General features: G+C 43.1%; 1 protein-coding gene across 1 annotated transcript in view; it reads left to right on the forward strand.

Annotated features, from left to right (window-relative positions):
• KIF26B (kinesin family member 26B) overlaps positions 1-21,245 on the forward strand; it is a 280,513-nt gene that overhangs the window by 252,657 nt on the left and 6,611 nt on the right. Inside the window, exons 10-13 of the mRNA XM_031059730.1 lie at positions 815-977; positions 2,103-5,535; positions 18,423-18,625; positions 19,623-19,773. Coding sequence (XP_030915590.1) covers positions 815-977; positions 2,103-5,535; positions 18,423-18,625; positions 19,623-19,773 — 3,950 coding nt within the window. The remainder of the gene's footprint in view (positions 1-814; positions 978-2,102; positions 5,536-18,422; positions 18,626-19,622; positions 19,774-21,245) is intronic.

Raw genomic sequence — 21,245 nt, forward strand, 5'->3', positions numbered from 1 at the left:
ACGCTCTTCAAGACTGCTATTTCCCAAATAACCATCCAGCTGACTTTACACCACGGAGCTAAAGGTCTCTTTAAAAATTATATATTGGGTGTTTCTGACTACAGGATTAGATGACCACCTCAAAAGTATTATATATGCATCATTATTCTGTTAAAATTCATATTCCCAGTCCAGTCACACACAACCCCACAATAAGGCATCAGCATTTCAAAAGCTATCTGAGGCTGAACAATAGAGTAAATGGCAAGAAAAGAAAATTTGATTTCTGCCTCAGTGAAAGAAAAGATCTAATATGAAAGAACAATTGTGTGAAGTTTTAAGGCTTGATTGATTGGGCATCATCCAAAATTTACTTCAGTGGCTTAACTGTTACTAATATTGAGTTACCCAATGCCCTAGAAGGCAACAAAAAATTGTGTTCTGTAGTCTAATCCAGTACCCTCTTGTCCTCCAGAGCTCGGCCAGGGTTTGTCTGGGCACTGTGCACTTCAGAGGAGCAGCAGTTTGATGTTTGCTTCTGTGGCTCCTTAACAGCTTCCAGTGCTGGTCTGCATCTCTCTGTTGGCAATGGTAACAATGGAGAAGGACTGAGATGAAAAGGAATCAGAAAAGGGGAATTGGGAAAAGAAGTTTGAATTGTAGTCCAGGATCTTTCAGCATGCTCAGCTGCACAACAGTGCAAACCTGAGGAAGGAAACTAATTAGGATTCCATTAAAAAGAGGAGAAAAAACCTTGCGAAGACCCAAGTTACATCACAATGGCCAAAGTGAAACCTTGCTGGCTAATGTAGCCTTAATTAATTTTATTTTGCAGAGACAGCAAGCTGACCATGTTGCTCCGAGAGTCCTTGGGGAATATGAACTGCCGCACCACGATGATTGCTCACATTTCAGCCGCCGCGGGCAACTACGCTGAGACGCTCTCCACCATCCAGATTGCCTCAAGGGTCCTCAGGATGAAGAAAAAGAAAACTAAGGTAAAACCATATGTAACTCCCTTCTTATAATGATGGAGGAAGGAGGAAGAAGGGTCCTTAACTGGGTAAAGCAGCATGTAACCAAATCAGTAATCAGTTCCAAAGTGTATGGGATGTATGTACCCAGTCCTAGGCAAGTGTCAGAGTGCAATATCAGAGGGGTAAATGCTTCAGCTTCAGAGACACAGGAGTAAGTTCAGACACATCTGTTGTAGCAGGTTTGTAAGCTGACCTTGTTTAATAATATAGCTGTCAGGGAGCATTTATTTTCTGTCATACTCTTAGTGCTAATGAAATAATAAGGAGTGAAACTGCTGTAGAGTTAAAGAAAATTGGGATAAATTAAGAATTAGGTTCTCTATGATTCTCAGAGAGAGTAAAAGCAAAATAAAGGCAGAACTATTGTGTCTAAGGCCAGCATCGACCACCTTTTTATTCCTATTGCTTCTAAATATGGGTGATAGATTTTCCAAGTAGAGTGAAGATGGACTATATCAATTTTCATGTTAGAGAGTTCTGGTTGCTTCTGTGCAACTCATGGTGTGAATTGGGCAGAATGAGTGAATTTTATGCATTTAATTTTAATTGGCAGACTGATAAAAGCTTTTTTTGCCAATTGATTGAAGAGAGACAAATGAAGGGTTCAGTCCACACACCATCAGAGCATTGTGTCTCCAGAGACCTCTGAGTGCACATTATACAATTCCACACACTGGTAGTATGGGGTCATATGTAATCAGTTTTCTTGTTCCTCTTCAAATACACAAATGTGCGCACATGCACGAAATCAGCGAAGCCTTTGCCAAATACCTGATTTCTTTGGCCACGCTCAGTTAAGGGAGGTATCTTAATCCATATTTTTAGTACTTTTTTTTTTAAGTGTTGTGATTGTGAGTGGGACTCAGAGCTGGGGCTTTGGGTTCTCCATTGAACATAGCTATGGGTTTGCACCAGGGCTGTGGATAAGCAGCTTCTGAGCTTTGTGCCTTAGTTTAGAGATTTCCCAGTTCAAATGTGATCATGGATTTTTTGTGTATGCAGTTTGTGCAAGGAGCAGCTTGCAATGCTGAAATGTCATAGACTCTCTCTCTCTCTCCCTCTCTCTGTCTCTATCTCATGTTACAGTACACATCAAGTTCTTCTGGAGGAGAGAGCTCTTGTGAGGAGGGCCGGATGCGGAGGCCAACCCAGCTGAGGCCTTTCCATTCTAGAAACACTGTGGACCCAGACTTCCCTATTTTGCATTTATCAAGTGATCCTGATTATTCATCCAGCAGTGAGCAGTCGTGTGACACGGTGATTTACGTTGGCCCCAATGGCACTGCACTTTCTGACAAGGAACTGACCGATAATGAGGGTCCCCCTGACTTCGTTCCCATAGTTCCTGCTCTGCAAAAGACCAAAAATGAGGGCAGGTTGGAGGAAGTTAGTGAATCAGGGCCCAGCACATCTGAAAGAGACTGCCTGAAGTGCAACACCTTTGCAGAGCTCCAGGAGAGACTGGATTGCATAGATGGCAGTGAAGAGACCGACAAATTTCCCTTTGAAGAGATGCCTGCTCAATTTAGCTCAGACCAGATGTCTAAGTGTGCTGTCTCAAGCCAGCTGGCAGAGCTTAGCCACTTACCAGAGTCAGATAAGGAAGATACAATGCCAGAATGTCAGCATCCTGATAGAGAAGCCAAGGAAAATACAAATACAACACCCAGCAAAACTAGGAGGAATCACTCCCCTGTTCCTTCTGGAGCTCTTACCAATCTTTCAACTCCTTCATCTCCCAGGAGTGTAACAGGCAGCTCTAGTAAAGAGCTTAACTCTTGTCAGTTAGCACACAGCACCAGTTTGCAGAGCAGCAGAGAAGGGCTCAACACCTCTGGATTTGTGGAAGGCAAACCTCGGCCAATGGGCTCACCCCGGCTTGGCATTGCAAGCCTCTCAAAGACATCTGAGTATAAGCCACCAACTTCTCCTTCCCAGAGGTGCAAGGTCTACACACAGAAAGGAGTGCTGCCCAGCTCCACTCCCCCACCAGCTCCCCTGAGTAAGGATGCTGCCATGACATCTACTGAATCTTTATTACAGCCAGAAATCCGGACCCCACCTGTAGGCATGAGCCCTCAGATTATGAAAAAGTCAGTGTCGTCCAACAATGGGGATTTTGAAGAGACCGTTCTCAATGAAGATGAGCAACAAAACATTTCTCCAGAATCCAAGAAAGAGATTCTGAGCACAACCATGGTGACTGTGCAGCAGCCATTGGAGCTGAACGGAGAGGATGAGCTTGTGTTCACCCTCGTGGAAGAGCTGACCATTAGTGGTGTCCTTGACAATGGGCGCCCGACCAGTATCATCAGTTTTAACAGTGACTGCTCCGTGCAGGCTTTGGCCTCTGGCTCTAGGCCAGTCAGTATTATCAGCAGTATCTCTGAAGATCTTGAGTGTTACTCCAATGCAGCTCCTGTGTCTGAAGTCAGCATCACACAGTTCCTTCCTCTTCCAAAGCTGAGTCTGGATGACAAACCCCAAGATGATGGCAGCAGGCGCTCATCCATCAGCTCGTGGCTGAGTGAAATGAGCACGGGCAGTGATGGTGAACAGTCGTGCCACAGCTTCATAGCCCAGGCGTGCTATGGGCATGGGGAAGCTATGGCAGAACCTCCCGTCTCCGAGTTTGCAAGCACCATACAAAGCGCCAGCATGATTTGTGTAAGTGACAAACAGAAGTCAGTGACTGACAACATGCTTATAATGTCGGAAATAGGGGAGGAAGCTTTCGGCAAAGTGCCACCCATCAAAGGCTGTAAAATATCAGCTCTAGGCAAAACAACTGTCACAATCAAAAACACAGCAAGTCTCAGCAGCTGTGAGGGCTACATCCCAATGAAGACGAACATTACTGTGTATCCATGTATTGCTGTTAATTCCTTCAAAGCTCAAGACACTGATGATGCTGTACCGGCTGTAACTGCAGACCCAAAGGCTGTTCATACCCATGATGGGAAAGAATCCATTGCTAAGAAGGTTATCAAATTTGAAGACCCTTGGTTAAAGAGAGAAGACGATGTTAAAAAGGACAGCTCTGGGAGCAGTGATGGGCCAAGACCTGATACAGTGGTGGTTTCAGCCAAGCCTGAGCACAGCACAAAACAGTCCTCTGTGGACAGGTTTAGCACCAGCAGTGGGGACACCTCTAATTCCCCAGGATCTGACAGTCTAAAAAGGATTGTGGATGGGTGTGAGGTGGCAGCATCCAGCTCTGCAACCCACAGCCCTGTTCATTCCAGTGATGGCTTGAAGAATTGCAGCCTCCCTCGAGGCCTCCCAAAGGCAAGCAAGGTGGAGGAATCTGACAGTCATCTCCATCCTACTTTTACTGACAGCAGTGGAGTCAGTTCTCCTGCCCTCTCCCAGTTTTCTAAGGCTAGTCTTGACAAGAAAATGGCCTCTCCCAAACACTGCATACTCACTCGTCCCAAAGGGACCCCTCCTCTGCCACCTGTGAGAAAGTCAAGTTTGGATCAGAAGAACAGAGCCAGCCCCCAGCACAGTGCAGCCAACAGCACCACGAGCAGTCCCTCCAGCCAGCCTGTGTCCTTCCTGGCTAGCTTCCCTGAGGAGCAGAATGCCAAACTAAAAGGCCCTGGCATAGATAGCAGCATCAACAACAGCAGCAGCAAGCTCTTCAGTGCCAAGCTGGAGCAGCTCGCCAGCAGGACCAACTCCCTAGGGAGGTCCACAGGAAGCCACTATGAGTGTTTGTCACTGGAAAGAGCAGAAAGTCTGTCCTCTGTGAGCTCCAAAATGAGCCCTGGCAGAGACACCACCATGCCTAGGGCTGGGAGGAGCCTCAGCCGCAGTGCCATGTCCTCACCCACCAACTCGGGCCTCTCCCAGTCGGCAGGTGCCTCCCCAAAAGCCAGCCAGTCAAAGATCTCTGCTGTCAGCAAGCTCCTGCTGGCAAGTCCCAAGGCCCGCAGCCTCTCTGCCTCTGCCACCAAAACGCTCAGCTTCTCCACCAAGTCTCTGCCTCAGTCTGTGGGGCAGAGCTCCAGTTTGCCCCCAAGTGGGAAGAACATGTCCTGGTCAATGCAGTCCCTCAGCAGAAGCCGGGGCTCCAGCCTTGCTTCCAAATTGCCCCTTCGAGCTGTCAATGGGCGGATTTCAGAGCTGCTCCAAGGGAGCGCCAGTGCCAGAGGCGTTCAGCTGCCGGGAAGCCTGGAGACAGATGAGCACGGGGGCCTTCCCGGAGATGAGAAGCCAGCTGTTCCCATGCTGCCTTCACCCTACAGCAAGATCACCCCTCCTCGGAAACCGCACCGCTGCAGCAGTGGCCACGGCAGCGACAACAGCAGCGTCCTGAGCGGGGAGCTGCCCCCTGCCATGGGGAAAACAGCCCTCTTCTACCACAGCGGGGGCAGCAGTGGCTACGAGAGCATGATGAGGGACAGCGAGGCGACGGGGAGCGCCTCCTCAGCGCAGGACTCCATGAGCGAGAACAGCAGCTCTGCCAGCGGCAGATGCCGCAGCCTGAAAACCCCAAAGAAACGACTGAATGCAGGTAAGCTTGTGGTGGTGGGAAAGAAGGACACAGACCAAAGCAGAGTAGTAGTCAGGGGTAGGCTGGTCCTAAGGGCTACTTAAATACCAGTTCCATCTCTTAGCTGAGAAGCAAGGGCATGGTAAGTATCCGAGGCTCTGCCTTTTTTCCTTTTAGAACATTCACTAATCCTGTGTGGTTGTATTGCCTTTGCAGTGGAGTCTCCTCCTGACCTCCTGCACTTCGGTTTACTTCAAATGAACAAAAACTGGTTAGTTTTGCCAGTGACAGCCACATTCAAGTATTTATTTATACAAATATACTTCTGATTTGATTCCAGAAAGGTGCCTTAATGTGCGTGTTTCACCAGCCCAAGACCAGAGTCTTGCTGAATGGCTGTATCTCTTGTGAGCCTGCTTCTGCTCCTTGTGTGCTCTGGATGCCCAAAGGTGCAAGATTCCCTACATGTGAAACCATTGTTGAGTTCCTTCTCCCCACATAGGAGACGGAACAAAAATGTGTCCATGCCCCTTGAAAGATGTTGTCCTGTACCTGAGACTCTTGCCTTTTGAGTTGTGGCTTCTTTTCCCAAATTTATTGATAATAAATAATTTGTAATATTAAGAACAATATATGGGAACTACTGCACTGAAGCACTTTCAAATCTGAAACTTTTTGCAATCATGGAATGGATTGGGAAGACTTTGTTCAGACATAATCCCCAGTAGCTTCACACTACACCAGGACTTTTTAATTAGATAGCAAGAGCCTCCTGGGTCATATCAAGAGTCTGTGCAGGTACCTCTTTCCACTAGAGCAACTTTCATAAAGTTGCAGAGCAGGGATGGGGACCATTCATGAGCTGGTCAGCTCACATTTTTCCCTGGGTGCTATTTTTCCAACCCGTAGTGCAAGTCCTGACTAATCTACCTCTGAAAAAAATTCAGGTTGACATTGGACCTGATGGCACAGGTATGTGGAATATCAGTAGCTACTTATTCTACAGTAGCTGGGTCTTTCTAAAATGTGTTCTTCTCATAACGTTCCTAATTCACCAGCCATTCCACTTGCTGTGATACTCCCCTCTGGAATTCATTTCCAATGAACAGAATAATGCATAACTCTCCCTTTCTTTATGCTCTTGACTGTAGTAGCAGAAAGAACATGTGCAACACAGATGTGAATGCAATAGATACTGCTATTAAAACAGCATCCATAAATGCAGAGATGATTATACCTGTTCAGAGGATGCATCTGAAAGTGATCATTCTACATAACGCAAGCCCAGAAAAAATGACTGAATATTATTTCTGAAGTTAACTTTGCATCTTCTTGGAAAATCTCTTTTCCTAGCCCTTCATTTAAATGTTAATAAATTGATTTTCCTCTTTCTGAGGAGCTCTGCCTCTAAAAACCCCTTTCAAATATGAACTGTTTAATAATAACTTGTAAGGAAGAAAAGGATTATTTCTATCTTGTGAAAAAGGAAAACAAAGCTGACCACAGAGATGGCATTTGTGGGTGTAAACTGACAACTTGATTGTGTCTTGTGGAGAAGCTGCCAATCTAATATGGACTTTTTCCACAGGTCATTTAGATGGAAAAGTTTATCAATTTCTGTGAAAAAAACAGGCAGCTGTGCAGATGAGGGAACCGATTACATACTAGAGAATGTCCTCCTTACTCCCCCAAGGGAGATATTTTACAAACGAAACTCTGAGAAAACTTCAGGGAGAGCCTCTGGATTCTTTAGACTCCAGAGTTCATCCCCAAACTGAATCACTAGAGGACCAATATTTGTTTACTCTGATTCTCACAAAACTGCTTGTTTCATTTCACTTCTCTCTGCTTTGATAGCACATTGGAGGCTGGACAAAGCTGGAAATATGAGTGACAAAAGCATTGTCTTTGTGGTGTTCTAATTACTGACAAGCTTCATGTGTGTGTTGTATTTTATACCAGGGTTGTATTTTGGCCTTTGATAACCCCTGTGCAGGACTAAACATTGTGTAAGTAGTCATGAAAAGGGAGTTGTGAAGGAGAGATCTGTTTGAGACTCAGGTTTAAGATTGTTCTTGTAGCAGTCTGGAGGACACACCAGGAAAGAAGAGGCCTTGAGCCTGCCTGGTAGAACATTGACACTGGTTTGTCATACAGTGCAGGTATGCAAAATTATCAAGTGATGAGGTAAGTATGAACCTTTCATTAGCAGGGAACATGAGGAGTCCTAGCTTTGCTGCTTTTTTACTGCTGTGTAACATTTAACCCGTCTTTTTCCCTAAATACACCTTTTTTTGGCTGGCCAAGAAATGAATCTCTTTATTCTAATTGCTGTCGTGAAGTGGTTCCTCTCTCCTTAGCCAGCAACATTGCAATTATCTGCCTGATAGTGGACATGAATCTCTGGGGTGGAGGGTTCCTGTCTGTGTCCTTGGAAATTGCCTGCCCCAGTGGACTCAGCATAGCCTGGCACACTGACCTCCCTTAAAGTAATTTACAGAGTTTCTCTCTTAATTCAGCATGTCACCTGATGTGGAGAGATTCTCAGTGTATCATCTCTGATACTTTACTTTTGAAAGTGATTCCCTATGTCAGCAAATAATTCCTGTATTGTTTGGAATCACTTGTGTGTAAGTGCAACCAGGGGTTTTATGGAAATTAAAAACTCAATCTTTACCACCATCCCTATTTCTAGCAGAAAACCACTGCCCAGAAATTAATCAGGCTTCACTTTCATATAACCCAGCTCCTGTTTGCATTGGTCTGGCAGCAGTAAAATCATAATTCTGTTTTGATGTGTTTGATAATAGTATAATTTTTCACATGTCAGCAGATTTATGATGGCATAAAACCAAGATTATTACTTCAATGCAGGAGGACATGAAGGAGGAGTTAAGGTATAAGGGAGAATAGAGCTGTTTGCAAATGTATTTTTATTGTATAATGGAAAAATGAGAAGTTTTGTAATCTTTCATCCTCTGTATCATCTCCTTTCTTATAGTGTGAGTGTTATCTCTTAAGGAACACTTTTAAATGAAAAAGCTAGGACACAAAGGTTCTGAGATCTTAAAAGACAGATATTATTTTAATACAAAGTGTCAAGAGCATTGGACCTTTCCTGATTTGCGGTCACAGATCCACTGTGCTGTAATGGATATGGCACTATAGATATGCTCATTTCAGGTCAGGCAACCTTGTCCACTTTATTTATGATTATTATTAACAGAAATGCTAGCTGTCAGACACAATCAACATGAATCAGCCCAAGGCCCCTGTAAAAGGAGCTATAAAGAGTCTTTAAGAGAATCACCAGAAGATCTCACAATTACTTTTGAAGTTCTGACACATTGGAGAGACATCATTTTTCCTTGAGATTAAGATCTTGTCTTTCAGTGCTCTTAAGTGCATTATTTGTATGTGTATGTGCTTCTGCCCTGAATGTCATACATGAAGCATCAGACCTACCCTGACAGCTTTTGAAGGATAAAGCTAGTTCATATCCTTCACTGTTAGCCTTAGGTTAATTTTTGGGCTCTGCCTAGGTACCTGTACAGTTCACAGACAGTGCAATACAAAATTGTGTATGTACAAAATTAGAAGAAAATAGTAATAAAAAAAATTCCTTTTGCATCCTGGTACCTAATGAAAAATCGTGCATTCGTCATGAAGCAGATAAGCCTCTCCCCTGCTAACCTATGCATTTAATAAATATTCCCATTTTTCTAATATCTAACATTGGTTCTGTAACATCATGTCAGCATATATTGGCCCAAAGTGACTGTGACAGAAACAAAGCTATTTAGCCCTGATCTATGGTTGTACATTTCAAAGCTTTGTATTGCTTCTCTTTAATCCACACTGCGGTGTAAGTATTATTCCAGACCCCATTTTAAGATGGAGAAATGAAGGTAGAGAGTGTTACTGACTTGCCTAATGCCCTCAGTCAAGTGAGAGCCATATCCAGGGTTGAATTACAGGCACCCTCGACTCCTAACCTCAACCACAACTGACTTTGCCATACATCCTCCTCTGCCCTTGCTGAGCAATGGAAAACAGAGTTCCATTTGCTATTTTCTTTTTGTGGCAGGCCCTTCTTCCTTCTTCCTCTGCAATCACCTGTACAACTACGCTGTACTTTGATTTCTTTGCTCACTCCATTAGCCCTTCCCTGTGAGAAACAATTGGCATCTCAGCCATATTTCTGTCTCTGGCTCCAGCCCCCTCTCTCTTGGGTAAGCAGCGCTGTCTTGAGCAGGGCACTGAAGTGTTAGGGCATAGTTTGTACAGTTAAAAGTTGCAGCAGTTATTTATTATTTTTTAACTCCTCAGAAATTCCAAGTGTGGTGGCCCAGTGCCGATCCATGGAAAGGCAGTGATAAGGGTACTTTTATAGTACATAGTCCTGTATGTGATCAGGAAGTGCATTCTGGTTGAACTTTAGTCTTACCAAAGCTCTATTTGTATCCCAGGGGTGCAACAGATATGAGAGGGAGGCAGGCAGGGCAGCAAATTAGGGCTTGCAAGATCTGTGTTTTATTCTCTGGTGTGCTGCTGGTTCACTGTATCACCTTGGGCAACTCATGTAATTTCTGTGTTCTCTTGTTACCAGCTCATAAAAGTAGATAATGCCGATACAAAAAAAAATGTAATAGCAAGGTCCTTGGATCAAAAGTGTTATCTACCTCCCTTTTGCTCTTCTGGTTTGATTTTTAGCATCTTTTCCTGAGTTTAATTTGCATGTATGTGGGCATTGCTTTAAAATAATTCTCAATGCAAAACATGACGGGATGATTTCAGAGATGGAACCTTGGTGTTAACTCTGGATCTCGCCCACTGTGATGTAATAGCAAAGGAAGAGTCCAGGCTTAATAAGGTTTATCCAGTAAAGCCAAGTCCTGTTTGTGTTTTCATGTTACATGCATAAATGTGTTGTTTCCAGATTTTTCTGCCCTCTCCTACATATATTTACAGGTTCCTGTCCCTTACAGTGTTTCAGTAGTCTCTGTAAGGAAACTTCTCTGGGAACAACAGAACAGGAAAGGTTCTGAGATCATTCGTCATAAACAAGGCATTTTATGGAGATTACACTGATCTTCCTGGAGCAGTTTTCTTTCCTGTTCCCTATGAGATTGTTAGGTATCCAACTCTAAGTCCCCATCCCACGTAACATTGAGTTAGACCTACAGGCTTCAGTCTGTCACTTCTGCAGCCCTCTGTTGAGATGGGACAGACTTGTGCTAAGGAGTGTATCCCTTTGATTGCTCTAGTTTTGGGGAGCAGCAGGCGAGCAGTGGCCATGGGGGGCTGGTGGGGACCCCTACCTTGCAGCTGGTGTGCACAGTCCGGGGGCATGAGAAAAAGATGTGAGACAGAAGGAGGCAGCTCAAAGACATCAGACTTTGGGCATAAAGTCCTTCTCAATAAAGCACTTCCCAGTTGGGTCAGTCAGGGCCGCTGCTACTTAACATTTTCCTGAATGTTAAGTATCAGTGAACATCAGAAAACAAAACCCTAAGAGGTACTATTGAAAGTCAGGCCAAGTAGAAATAAGACTGGGGGAAAATTAAGGTTTCCAAAGGTTGAATTCCTGAAGTTTAAAGCTATGCCCTGAGCTGGAGCTGTGTATCTCAGAATCTGGAGAACCCTGCTTTTGTCGGTCCAGGATAGGATTTGGGTGTGTGTGTGTTTGTGCATGTGCCTTTTTCATCTTTCTTCTTTGCATGGGGAACTGTCTGACTATAGATAATTAAAGATTCCTGCTACAGCATTTGATGACATTCATAGTAAAGTTTCATGACTCCTTGCAGCTCTTTCTTGGTACTAACTTTCAACACCAAAGGAGAGCAAATTGCTACATGATTTTAAACACTTTAATAAAAAGACAGACTGTTAAGGCATGACTAATTATCTACAATTTGCCTCCTTTTTCCTCACGCTAGTGTGCTCTGGGTTTCACTGATGGGATGGTTTTAAAGATGGAGATTTAGAGTTTCGTGGAAAACCCTGAAAACTCTATATTTGAGCATATTTACTCTCTGGAAGCACTTAGCTCCTTCTATGAAAGCAGCAGAAAAAGCCAGAAGCTGAATCTATGGACTGTAAATTATGAAAGTCTGTCTCCAGCCAATATTGCAAAGCATCACATTTTGAAATATGGCCAAAATGATAATGATGAAACAAAACACCAACAAAGAGAGTCTGAGCTTTTCTTGTTGAATCCAAGTGAAAAGGAATTTGGTTCATGTTTAGACTGCCTAAGGCACAATGTGGGGAGCTGAAAATTGCCCTTTATATCAGAAAGCTGTAGGGCACCTCCAGCATTTCTACTTTAACTTGCTTACAAGTGATGGCAGCTAATTGATATCCTGTACTATGCTTTTACCGTGACAAAGGATGTTTAGAATTATGTGAGTAAATGCTGTTTGCATGCAGGTGACCACTTCATGCATGTGACTTGCTGACTGGACAGCCCTGGGGCGGGTAGAGGGAGGGGAAATGCAGGCTTCAGCTCCAATTTTTTTTTTTTTTTTTGTTCATTAAAACAACAGCATTGATTTTCCCAGGTCAAAGCCAGGCCATTTCATGCAGCAAATCTGTGTTGAAAGGGATCAGAGTAATCATTTTTTACACGCTTGACTACTGCATGCCAGCACTGAGCTTTCAGCCACATGAACATAGGAATGATTTAATAGAGGAAGTGGCAGCAGGCTATTGTGCACGGTGAAGGCTCCATGTAACATGCATGACTGGCTCGCACACCATTAGGCTGGGTGTAAATAAAACCTGCTTCTGACACTGCCACAGGATTGGCTCACTGGAATGCCTCCACCACTGTCCTGGTGGGAGCTAATGTTCTGGCTTTAGAGCCCTTCCCCCTCCAGCCTCTGCCTTTGCTGTCCAAGCCACTGGAGCAGCTCTTCAATGCAGTACCGTAGTAATAATAACCACCTTCTTAAATAATGCCACAATGCTGACAAATGCCTGTTAAACCAAAATCCAGCCTGAAGAGAGAGAAGTGTTTAGAAGAGACTCTGGTTGGGTGGTTTTTTTTGCTAGGAACTGTGGGTGATGTGCATCTTCCCTGGAGCATCTCCCAGATTACTTGTCAACCTGCCATGCCGCAGGAGGGCTGCTTTCTGATCTGCCTTCAGCAGTGCTCATTCACCAGCTCTAAACTGCCCTGAAAAGCTCCTGTAAAAATAAGACAGTAATTCAGAAAGCAAGGTTAAGAAATAAACTGGGTAGAGAGAAATGAACTGTGTTGGTAGAAAAAAAAATTAGAAGTTGGATGTACATCAGCATATTCCTTATACCAGTACAGAAACAAGATATCTAGAATAGGTGTTTAGTATATCTAGTATTGGTGGATGGAATATTATAAACAAGCATTGCTTTATTCCAATAAAAAGGAGGCAAGTGATTTCTTGCCTCAAGTGTCCTTGTACTTCTTAATCAATTCACAACAGTGGGCTTGCATAACAGTCAATACAGAATATGGCCTGAATTATTTTACAGTGAGATGGACATAGAAAATTTTCTTCTGAATTATGGATCCTCTCAGTGTATCCTGTTCCAGGTATTTGGGTGCAACATGGTCCTTTCAATGCAATCTGTGTAATCTGAGTTGTGAGGATGAGTGATTGCTGTTTGGATTTTCTGGCAATATAGACCTTGGTTCTTTGGCGTTTGGAGTACTGGCCTCAAGATGGGAACCCTAAATACTGTTGGTGAAATCCCCACATCATCAGAGGGGCCTTCCACTTGAAAATACTGACAATGACTTCCCCTTCATGAGGGGAACTGTGCAAACTGTATGAAAAACCATGGAGTGAATTTTCCATCCATCCATCACAAGTGTGCTCTACATTGGCAATAAAATGACCTAGGAGGAAGGAGGTCAAAGGAAGGGGAAGGAGTTGGTTCAGTCATGGACAATTGACCATAAGATCCCACTAGGAAATAAGAATGAGAGACAAAGTCAGCATCACATTTTAGACTCAGAGTAGGAGCCCTGTTGTCAGACAGTGGGGAGCAGCAGAGGAAAGAGGATAGATAATCTCTGCTAGTAAGAGAAGCTTGGTGCTACAACTGACATCAGTGCTATTGCTGTTGGAGCCACAGAAAGAATAGCTTAGGGGTACTACTCTAGTTAGCCAAGTCTGTTTTTTGTAATTTCCTTGGACTGTTCTGGTGAGAAAAACAAAAGTGCTGAGGAACAGGTTCTGTACAGAAAGGCAATTTTGCATCTCATAACGTTAAATGCTGTGGGGAATAGCTTTGGCTCCACATCCCACCTTGGAGCACACAATATAAACTTCTGAAATGTTGTTGTATCAAGTTACAGTTTCATTTTCTGTTTGAAACACCTTGAAATTTCTAGGACAGCAGTTGTTTTGCATCCCATTTGGAGGTATCCTGCTTTGAAGATATATGCATCACACTGTTTTTCATTAAGATTTTGTACTTGCAGTTTTTGCCTTCACCTTTTTTACAGAAAAGACGCTCAATCTGGAATATGTGCTTGGAAAGAAGCCTAAGGGGAACACTCCAAAATATACAGAACTTAAGCAAAACCAGACTTTTTAGAGCTTTTGGCCTGGTCAAAACATACTTTTATGAGCACATATCCTTTTACAGTTTGGCAATTTTGCTGGTCAAGGTCAGTGTGCCTTTTTATCCCTAAGGTTACCCTCACGTACCTTGGTCTGTATTTCTCATACCTTAAGGCTCCCTGGGGCTTACCTTTGCTGAAATATGTTGTAGCTTCAGTGCCACTCTTCAGTCAGATCTTTCACACTGCACACCCTCACTGCTGTGCTACTCTCTTTATATGAAACTTAACCTAGCCAAAACTTAACCTATAGCTTAAGGTAGAGCAATAGATCTGTTGCAAAAGTAAATATTACATCCTGTGTATTTTCATGGCTATTTCACAGTCTGGTTATTCATACTCAAGCTAGGTTCAAGAGCGGTTATTCTGAGAGTAGGTAAATTCAAACTAAGTGAAAAACAAATCCTTCAGGGCATTTAGCAAATGACATTTTGCTTTATATAGTGCCTGGTCATAAATGAACGTGAAGTTATTTTACCCTGGGTTCATCTTACTGTGTTCTGATTGATTTTTGGTATAAATTTCTTTTTCGAATGGAGGAATGAATTCCGTTTACATGGTGGGAGGGTCAGCCAGTTTGCCAAGGTGCAGAGGTGGGGCAGAGGTGGGAGGGTGCTGAGATCTGCTCCTGGATCTGTTGAGCTCCCTGGATGCCCACTTTCTTCATAAGTCATACATAGAGGAGTAGTGTGCTGTAATTCCCACAAAGCATGTTATTTATTACAGAGTCAAAATTTATGAGATCCTAACTCCGTCAAGTGCACCTAATAAATTTGGGACTTCAGATGGATATTTTCTATATGAATGGAAAACTGCATTAATTTTAAAAAATTAAGTGTTGTGTGTTAGGGATGAGAAAGCTGTCATCTGCTTTGTGATATTCACCCCAAAGCTCTGCTTAGGCTGTATCTCCTTACTGATCCCAATTAACGTAAAATAAGATAAAAACGAGAGACTAAATGGAGAGGTCAGTGGCAGGAGCTTCCTGTCAAATGGCAACATTATTTTCTGTACCTGGGCTAATAAGCAGCCTATTAATCAGTGCATGTTTAGAACAAACTAGATCCACTTTTACCTTACTGTAAAGAAGAAATTTCATTTTAATTTCTCCTCAAAGCACTCTATGCCTCAGATAAATCATCCAGAGTCAGCATTCAAGGTGCAGATAAACAGACATCTCTCTTTTTCTTTCTCCTCTGTGTCTCACACAGCTGTACCCCCTGGAAGCCCCCTGCAGGTCACCTGTGTCATAGAGGAGCCCTTGGCAGAGGGTGGTGAGGAGGCTGTGTGAGGCAGCTCTGCCCTGCTGCATTGCCCCAGTGCACCCTAAGCTGCAGCCTGTCCTCTTGTCATAACTCACAGGCAGCCCAGACATGAGCTCTGGCTAGAAAAACACAATGAGTTAATGTCTCCTGCCACTGCTGCACTCTCAGCTGCCCTTCTCCCAAGGGCCAAGTGCTATTAAAGGAAGCCTCAGGTTGGAACCCTCCTTCTACACCGCAGGCTTCTGCTTCCCATTAAGTCAAATGGATATGAATGGGAACAAAATGCAAAAAAAAAAAAAATTACTGTCATTCCTCTAGTTCATACCCCAGCAATCTATTTTGCTTTGCTCAAAGTAGGACCCTTTTGCTGTTCTTGTGGCAAGGTGCATTGGAGCCATCCACCTGCATTTCTAGAGAGTCTTGGACTTGGACTTTGACTGTGGCTGGAGACAGAGTTTTTCCAGTGGGGTGGTTTAAAAGTGCTTCATTACACAAGAAGATGGTTTTAAGAGCCACAGTGGGGAAAAGAGGAAGAAAATCAAACATTACGGAAAAAGGCACTTAGTCGTAATCCAGCCATGCATGGAGATCTGGGCAGAAGGAATTTCCAGTCTGCTCAGCTGCTTCCTTGAAATGCTAGAGCTAGTCTAAAGGCATGTCAGGAAAGGAGATTGACCATTACTGTGGGGCAGAAAGAAAAAATAATTAACAGCACTGGGTGCATTAAACAGAAGGTCAGATCCGATGCTTCTGATATCGCTGTCTAAAGGTTGTCAAACAGCAAAGAGATTGTATTTACACTCAGACAAAATTTGAGAGACTGCTTCTGTAAGACACCGTGGTCAAAAGCCTCAAAAGTATTAAAAAACTTATTTAATGCCTGAATCCTTTTGATCTTGAGTGACGCTAGGATGATACTCAGGGCCCTTCCCATCCAGCAAGCGGAGGACTTGTTTCCCAGGAAGGGCTGAGCCTATTCCAGGATCTCTCCCTGCATATAATAAAATTGAATAGTCCACCATGTGCTCTCACCTCCCTTCAAGTATGCCGCTGCTCCCAGCATTTGGTCACCCTTAGAATCACACTTTGTTGGGGTCTTCCCAAACTGTCTGTCTTCTTGTTGTCAGTTTTTGGCTACGGTAATGTGTCAGGTCTTGCTTTTCCTTTTATCAAGATCTGTCTCTTCTCTTGATCAGGCAGTTTAATCTAGAGATTAACTGAAATGCATTCAAGGTAAGGGAATGCTGACATTGTCTTCCAGTGACTGGTACCAGAGAACTAAAATAACTCCTGCTTGCTGGTATTTGTAAGGCTTCATTTGTTCTGGCATGAGTTTTTTTGCTGGGTTGCAGTTTGAGCAATAAACACAGCTATGATAAGTGCCATAGGATGGCGATCTCAAGTCTGGTATAAAGGGGCCTTTTAGAGGTCCCTGTCTACCCAGAACTCTGTCAATCAGCTCTGGCAGTGCTCTCTTTTTCCTGCATTGGGTTATCTCAGATGTATCCAAATAAAAGCTCTGTAGACTAGGCTTTCCAAGAGACCATTCTCATCCATTTTAAAGCTAGAATTTGCAGGTTAATTACTTGTCTCTAAAACAGACCTACAGGTTTCTAGCATGGATTATTGTAGTCAGAAGTCATAGGATAAGATGTGAATAGTTCTCAAAGTCAGCACAGAAGCAGATTCCCATGAATGAAACTAGGCAATACTTACTTGAAAATCCAAAAATTAGGCAATCAATAGATATTTTGGGGATTTTTTAGCTTTTATTGAAGCACCAAGTTGACAGACATATTGAAACTATTTACATTCAAGTCTCAATAAATGTAATGTGGAAAATTCCTATAAATTATTTTATCTTATTTTTAAAATAAAATCTGCATGATCATTCATCATCTCTTCCCTGCTGACTGGCATCACTTGTGTATTTGCAGCCAAGAAAACCAGTTAATAGTTTCACTCAAACTTTCTGGCTCCAACTTTTGTTTTTGGCTTCTCCCATCCTTTTTATTTCTGCTGTGTCTTAGGATAGACTCTGTGTCAGCTACAAAACTTTTAGAGTTTTGTGGGGGCTTTTTTCCCAACCAAGCCATTGCTCTGATTATATTAAACCAAGCAAGGAAATGTAACCTGTTGATTTTTTTTTGGTGTGTGTATGTTTTTGTTCTTTCTCCCAACAAACCACTGCTATTACATCAGGGACATACATTTTTTTCCTCTTTGCTCTACCGTAGGCCCTGACTTGGCATCTTATGTGGCAGGCACTTTGTAGAGGCTGGCTAATGCTGGTCCTTTGACTGTAAGGGTCAGTAGCAGTAAAGAACTAGGAAAGGTAGGCTGGACCAGTTCCATCCTGCTGGCTTGGGTCCTTCATCGGCTCACCTCTGTGTGCTGAGACCTAATCAACAGGGAGCAGACACAGGCTCTGAGAACTTCAGGGGATGTGTGCCCTCTGAGTGCCAGATCCTGGAGTCAGGCACCAAGGAGCACTGAGGTATTGGCAATGGAGAGAGACGGGGAGACTGACTCGGTGATCAGAATCCGATTTTATTGTGGGATACAAATGCTCATATACTATTTCAGGGAGACTAGTAATGTGTACTACAATGATTAGGTTAAAATCACATACACAAACTTATGCATATAACAACATCTCTTGCTTGCAGAGTTTAATAGGATTTTCTTTTCTGGTAAACCTGTTTGATTTAATCTTCTTGCAATCTAGGTCTAATTTTCAAAGTTCCATTTTTCCTTTTGCCAAGGCATCCTGTTATCAAATCTCTTATGTTAACCAGGTCCAAAGTCCATCATCTGTTTTTTTGTCCCCCAACATTTCAACATTGAGGGTGTCACTCATGGTGGGTCAGCACTGCACATTGCAGTTACAGCTCCCATGTCCTCCCTGGGTTCTGTCTACATTTTCTTCTGTGTCTGAGAAGGCCAGACATACATCACTTGTAGACTTCTCTGCAATGGAAAGGAGAAGCAGTAGCTGTGCTAACATGCAGTGGCACTTTCTCCATTGGCAGGTTCACAGAGGAGGAGGCTCATTCCAGCTTTATCCCTTGACACTGCCTCCCCAGCGAGGAAGCCTGCCAGCAGCCCCGGGGTGCGCTGGGTGGATGGGCCGCTGCGGAACGGGCAGAGGGGGCTGGGGGAGCCCTTTGAGATCAAAGTCTATGAGATAGATGATGTGGAGAGGCTCCAGCGACGGCGAGGTGGGGACAGCAAGGTGAGTGCCATCCATGTAATCTCCTGGCGGGTCTAAATTGCGAAGGTCAGCACTTAAAACATACGATGGGGAGGAGTATCTGAGGTTGAGTATTTTAGAGTAACGATGGATTATAGACTTCATTATTATTTTAAGGCATTTTTCCTACCTAGCCTCTGACACTTGTTGAAGCTGTTTGTGATGTTTGGAGAAACTTGTTGGAGCAAGGTTTCCACTGTACTTCACCCATAGCAGATTTGTTTACAGAGGAGATTGTGAAATAATGTTGAGATCTTCACACAGGCTTGGATGAGGATAGTTCTGTTATTGGAATTGTTTCCACACTAGCAAGAGTAGCACAGTCCTCAGATGGTTTCATTTGCTGCGTGTCTTTGTGGCTGCCACCCCTCAGAAGTCATGTGAGGCCAGGCTGGCTGTCTCCAGCACTGCACCTCATGCTGTTACTGTGCTCCAGAGCTTTACAGAAAATATGTCTTCTTTATTAATGACTATGAATTGCTAGAGCTTTTCATAACATACTCCCTTTGTTTAAGGATGTTTCAAATTTGATATTGCTACCAGTTCTCTTATTTTAAAATATGACTAATGCATTACTCATGCATCAAGCACAGGGGTGTATTTAGGCTTTCAATACAGCAAGCAATGGATTTCCTACTCCCAAGAGCTTAGATTTTCTTAGCCAAGCTGTGGTGAAAAAAAAGAAATGTTTTCCTACAGCTAATCAAATTTCAAGATGCTGCCTGGTATTAATTATTATGGTTTATTATTAACTACCATTACAAAGTCTCTAAAGCTCACTGATGGAAAACATGAAAACCAAACAAAAGCAATAAAAATAAAGCAGATGATGGATGATTTCATGCAGTGATTCATATACTTCCAGAATAAGTGGCTCATTGTCAGTATTATTGATTGGGAGATCATTTCACTGAATGGACCTAGGCATTTCTTCTCCTCTTCACCTATTATTTCCCTGCTTCTTTTTCCTGGCTGGCAGGAGGTGATATGTTTCAATGCCAAGCTGAAAATCCTGGAGCACCGCCAGCAGAGAATCGCTGAGGTCAAGGCCAAGTATGAGTGGTTAATGAGAGAACTAGAGGTGACCAAACAGTACCTGATGCTGGATCCTAATAAGTGGCTCAGTGAATGTAAGAGCATTATTTTATTGCCTGAACTCATAGGTTTCCTTTGGTTTATTTAATAGGGGGGAATGGAAGGAAGCAGAAATGTCTGGTAAGAGTGAGATGTAAGCTACTGTTTGTAAACTAAAATGAACCAACACAGGACCTTAGGGCAAGCTTTAGATTGACTGTCTTTCTAGAACTAGTTTCTGTAACTCTTATTAAATGTTAACAGTAGAACTGAACAATTCTTTTTGCCTGAGAGCTGAAGGTTGAAATGGTACAGCATTCTAGTGGTGGATGTTGCCATTGGTAGATTAACGTTCACGCGTTTCAGTCCACAGCTCCTGAAAATGAGATTTTTTCTTTTGGCCTCAGATCACTCAAACATATGAGTAATATTATAAATCTGCTCTTCTACCACAAAATAACACTGTGGAGCAAACTTGTCCCTTGGCAGCACTGGGCTTACATGAAATGAAATGAAATTTGGCCCATTTTTTATAACTGTAGATGTGTAAAGTTCAGAGAGCTTAAAGGGCATTCACATTCAAATGAAGAAGGACCTCATCACCTCTAAGGAAAAAACCATAAAGAGTACTGCAGTACTTATACAACAGTTTTTAGTATTAGCAAGCAGATAAGTTCATATCAAAGAGTTCTAGATAAAAACCCACAATGTGCAAAAGTTTATTTAGGATTATTGCGAGTGGCAAAAGGAGGCTGGTTGGTGCATTCCCTTACAACATCCTAACTCTTCCTTTAACAGCTGCTTTAAGTTGACACCAGGTTGGTACATTCTGCAAAACAACCACAGTATAGGTTTCAGGAACACTATAAAGGAAGAGAGTTAAAAAGGACAGTTTTAAAGAGAGAGACAATTTGCTATGCACTGCTGTCCCCTTACTGTGTGATGCCTTTGCTTCTAATTCCAATGCAGTAAGTGCAGAAATCCTGGAGGGTTGCAGAGACATCAGGAACCAGATATGATGGGCAGTGCTGGCTCAGACAATTACACTTGGCTTCCATGGAAGTTGCTGGGCACTCGTGTTGGAGGGATTTTAGTGTGTGCCTTCCCTTGCCTTGCTGGAGTGGTCTACTGGGAATCACATGGAATAGGGAGAGGTGTGAGGAACAAGGAGCCTGGAGGTTTGTTTTAAATTCCAAGTTCAGAATTCAACAAAAGGATTGTTCTCCCAGGAGAGAGCAGCTATTTAAAGCTCTTTCTGGTCAGCAGAATGTGTGAGAAAGTATATTCAACATATTAGTATTCAATATATGCTGGAGAATGATGGAGCATGGCAAAGGCATCTGCAGTTCTGGTGAGGATGGCAGAGCAGATCACTACAGAAAGCATCCAATGCAACTTAAGAGTATTTTTCACTGTGGGCAAGCTGCTGTGTCATTTTAATAATCATTAAACTGAAAAGGCAACTTTCAAAGACAATGGCAAGCCAGAGGTGATGTATATAGTACTGATGAGTTTGAAGACTTGAATT

This window comes from Geospiza fortis, unplaced genomic scaffold, assembly GCF_000277835.1.
Source record: "Geospiza fortis unplaced genomic scaffold, GeoFor_1.0 scaffold41, whole genome shotgun sequence".
In the NCBI taxonomy this organism is placed as follows: Eukaryota; Metazoa; Chordata; class Aves; order Passeriformes; family Thraupidae; genus Geospiza; species Geospiza fortis.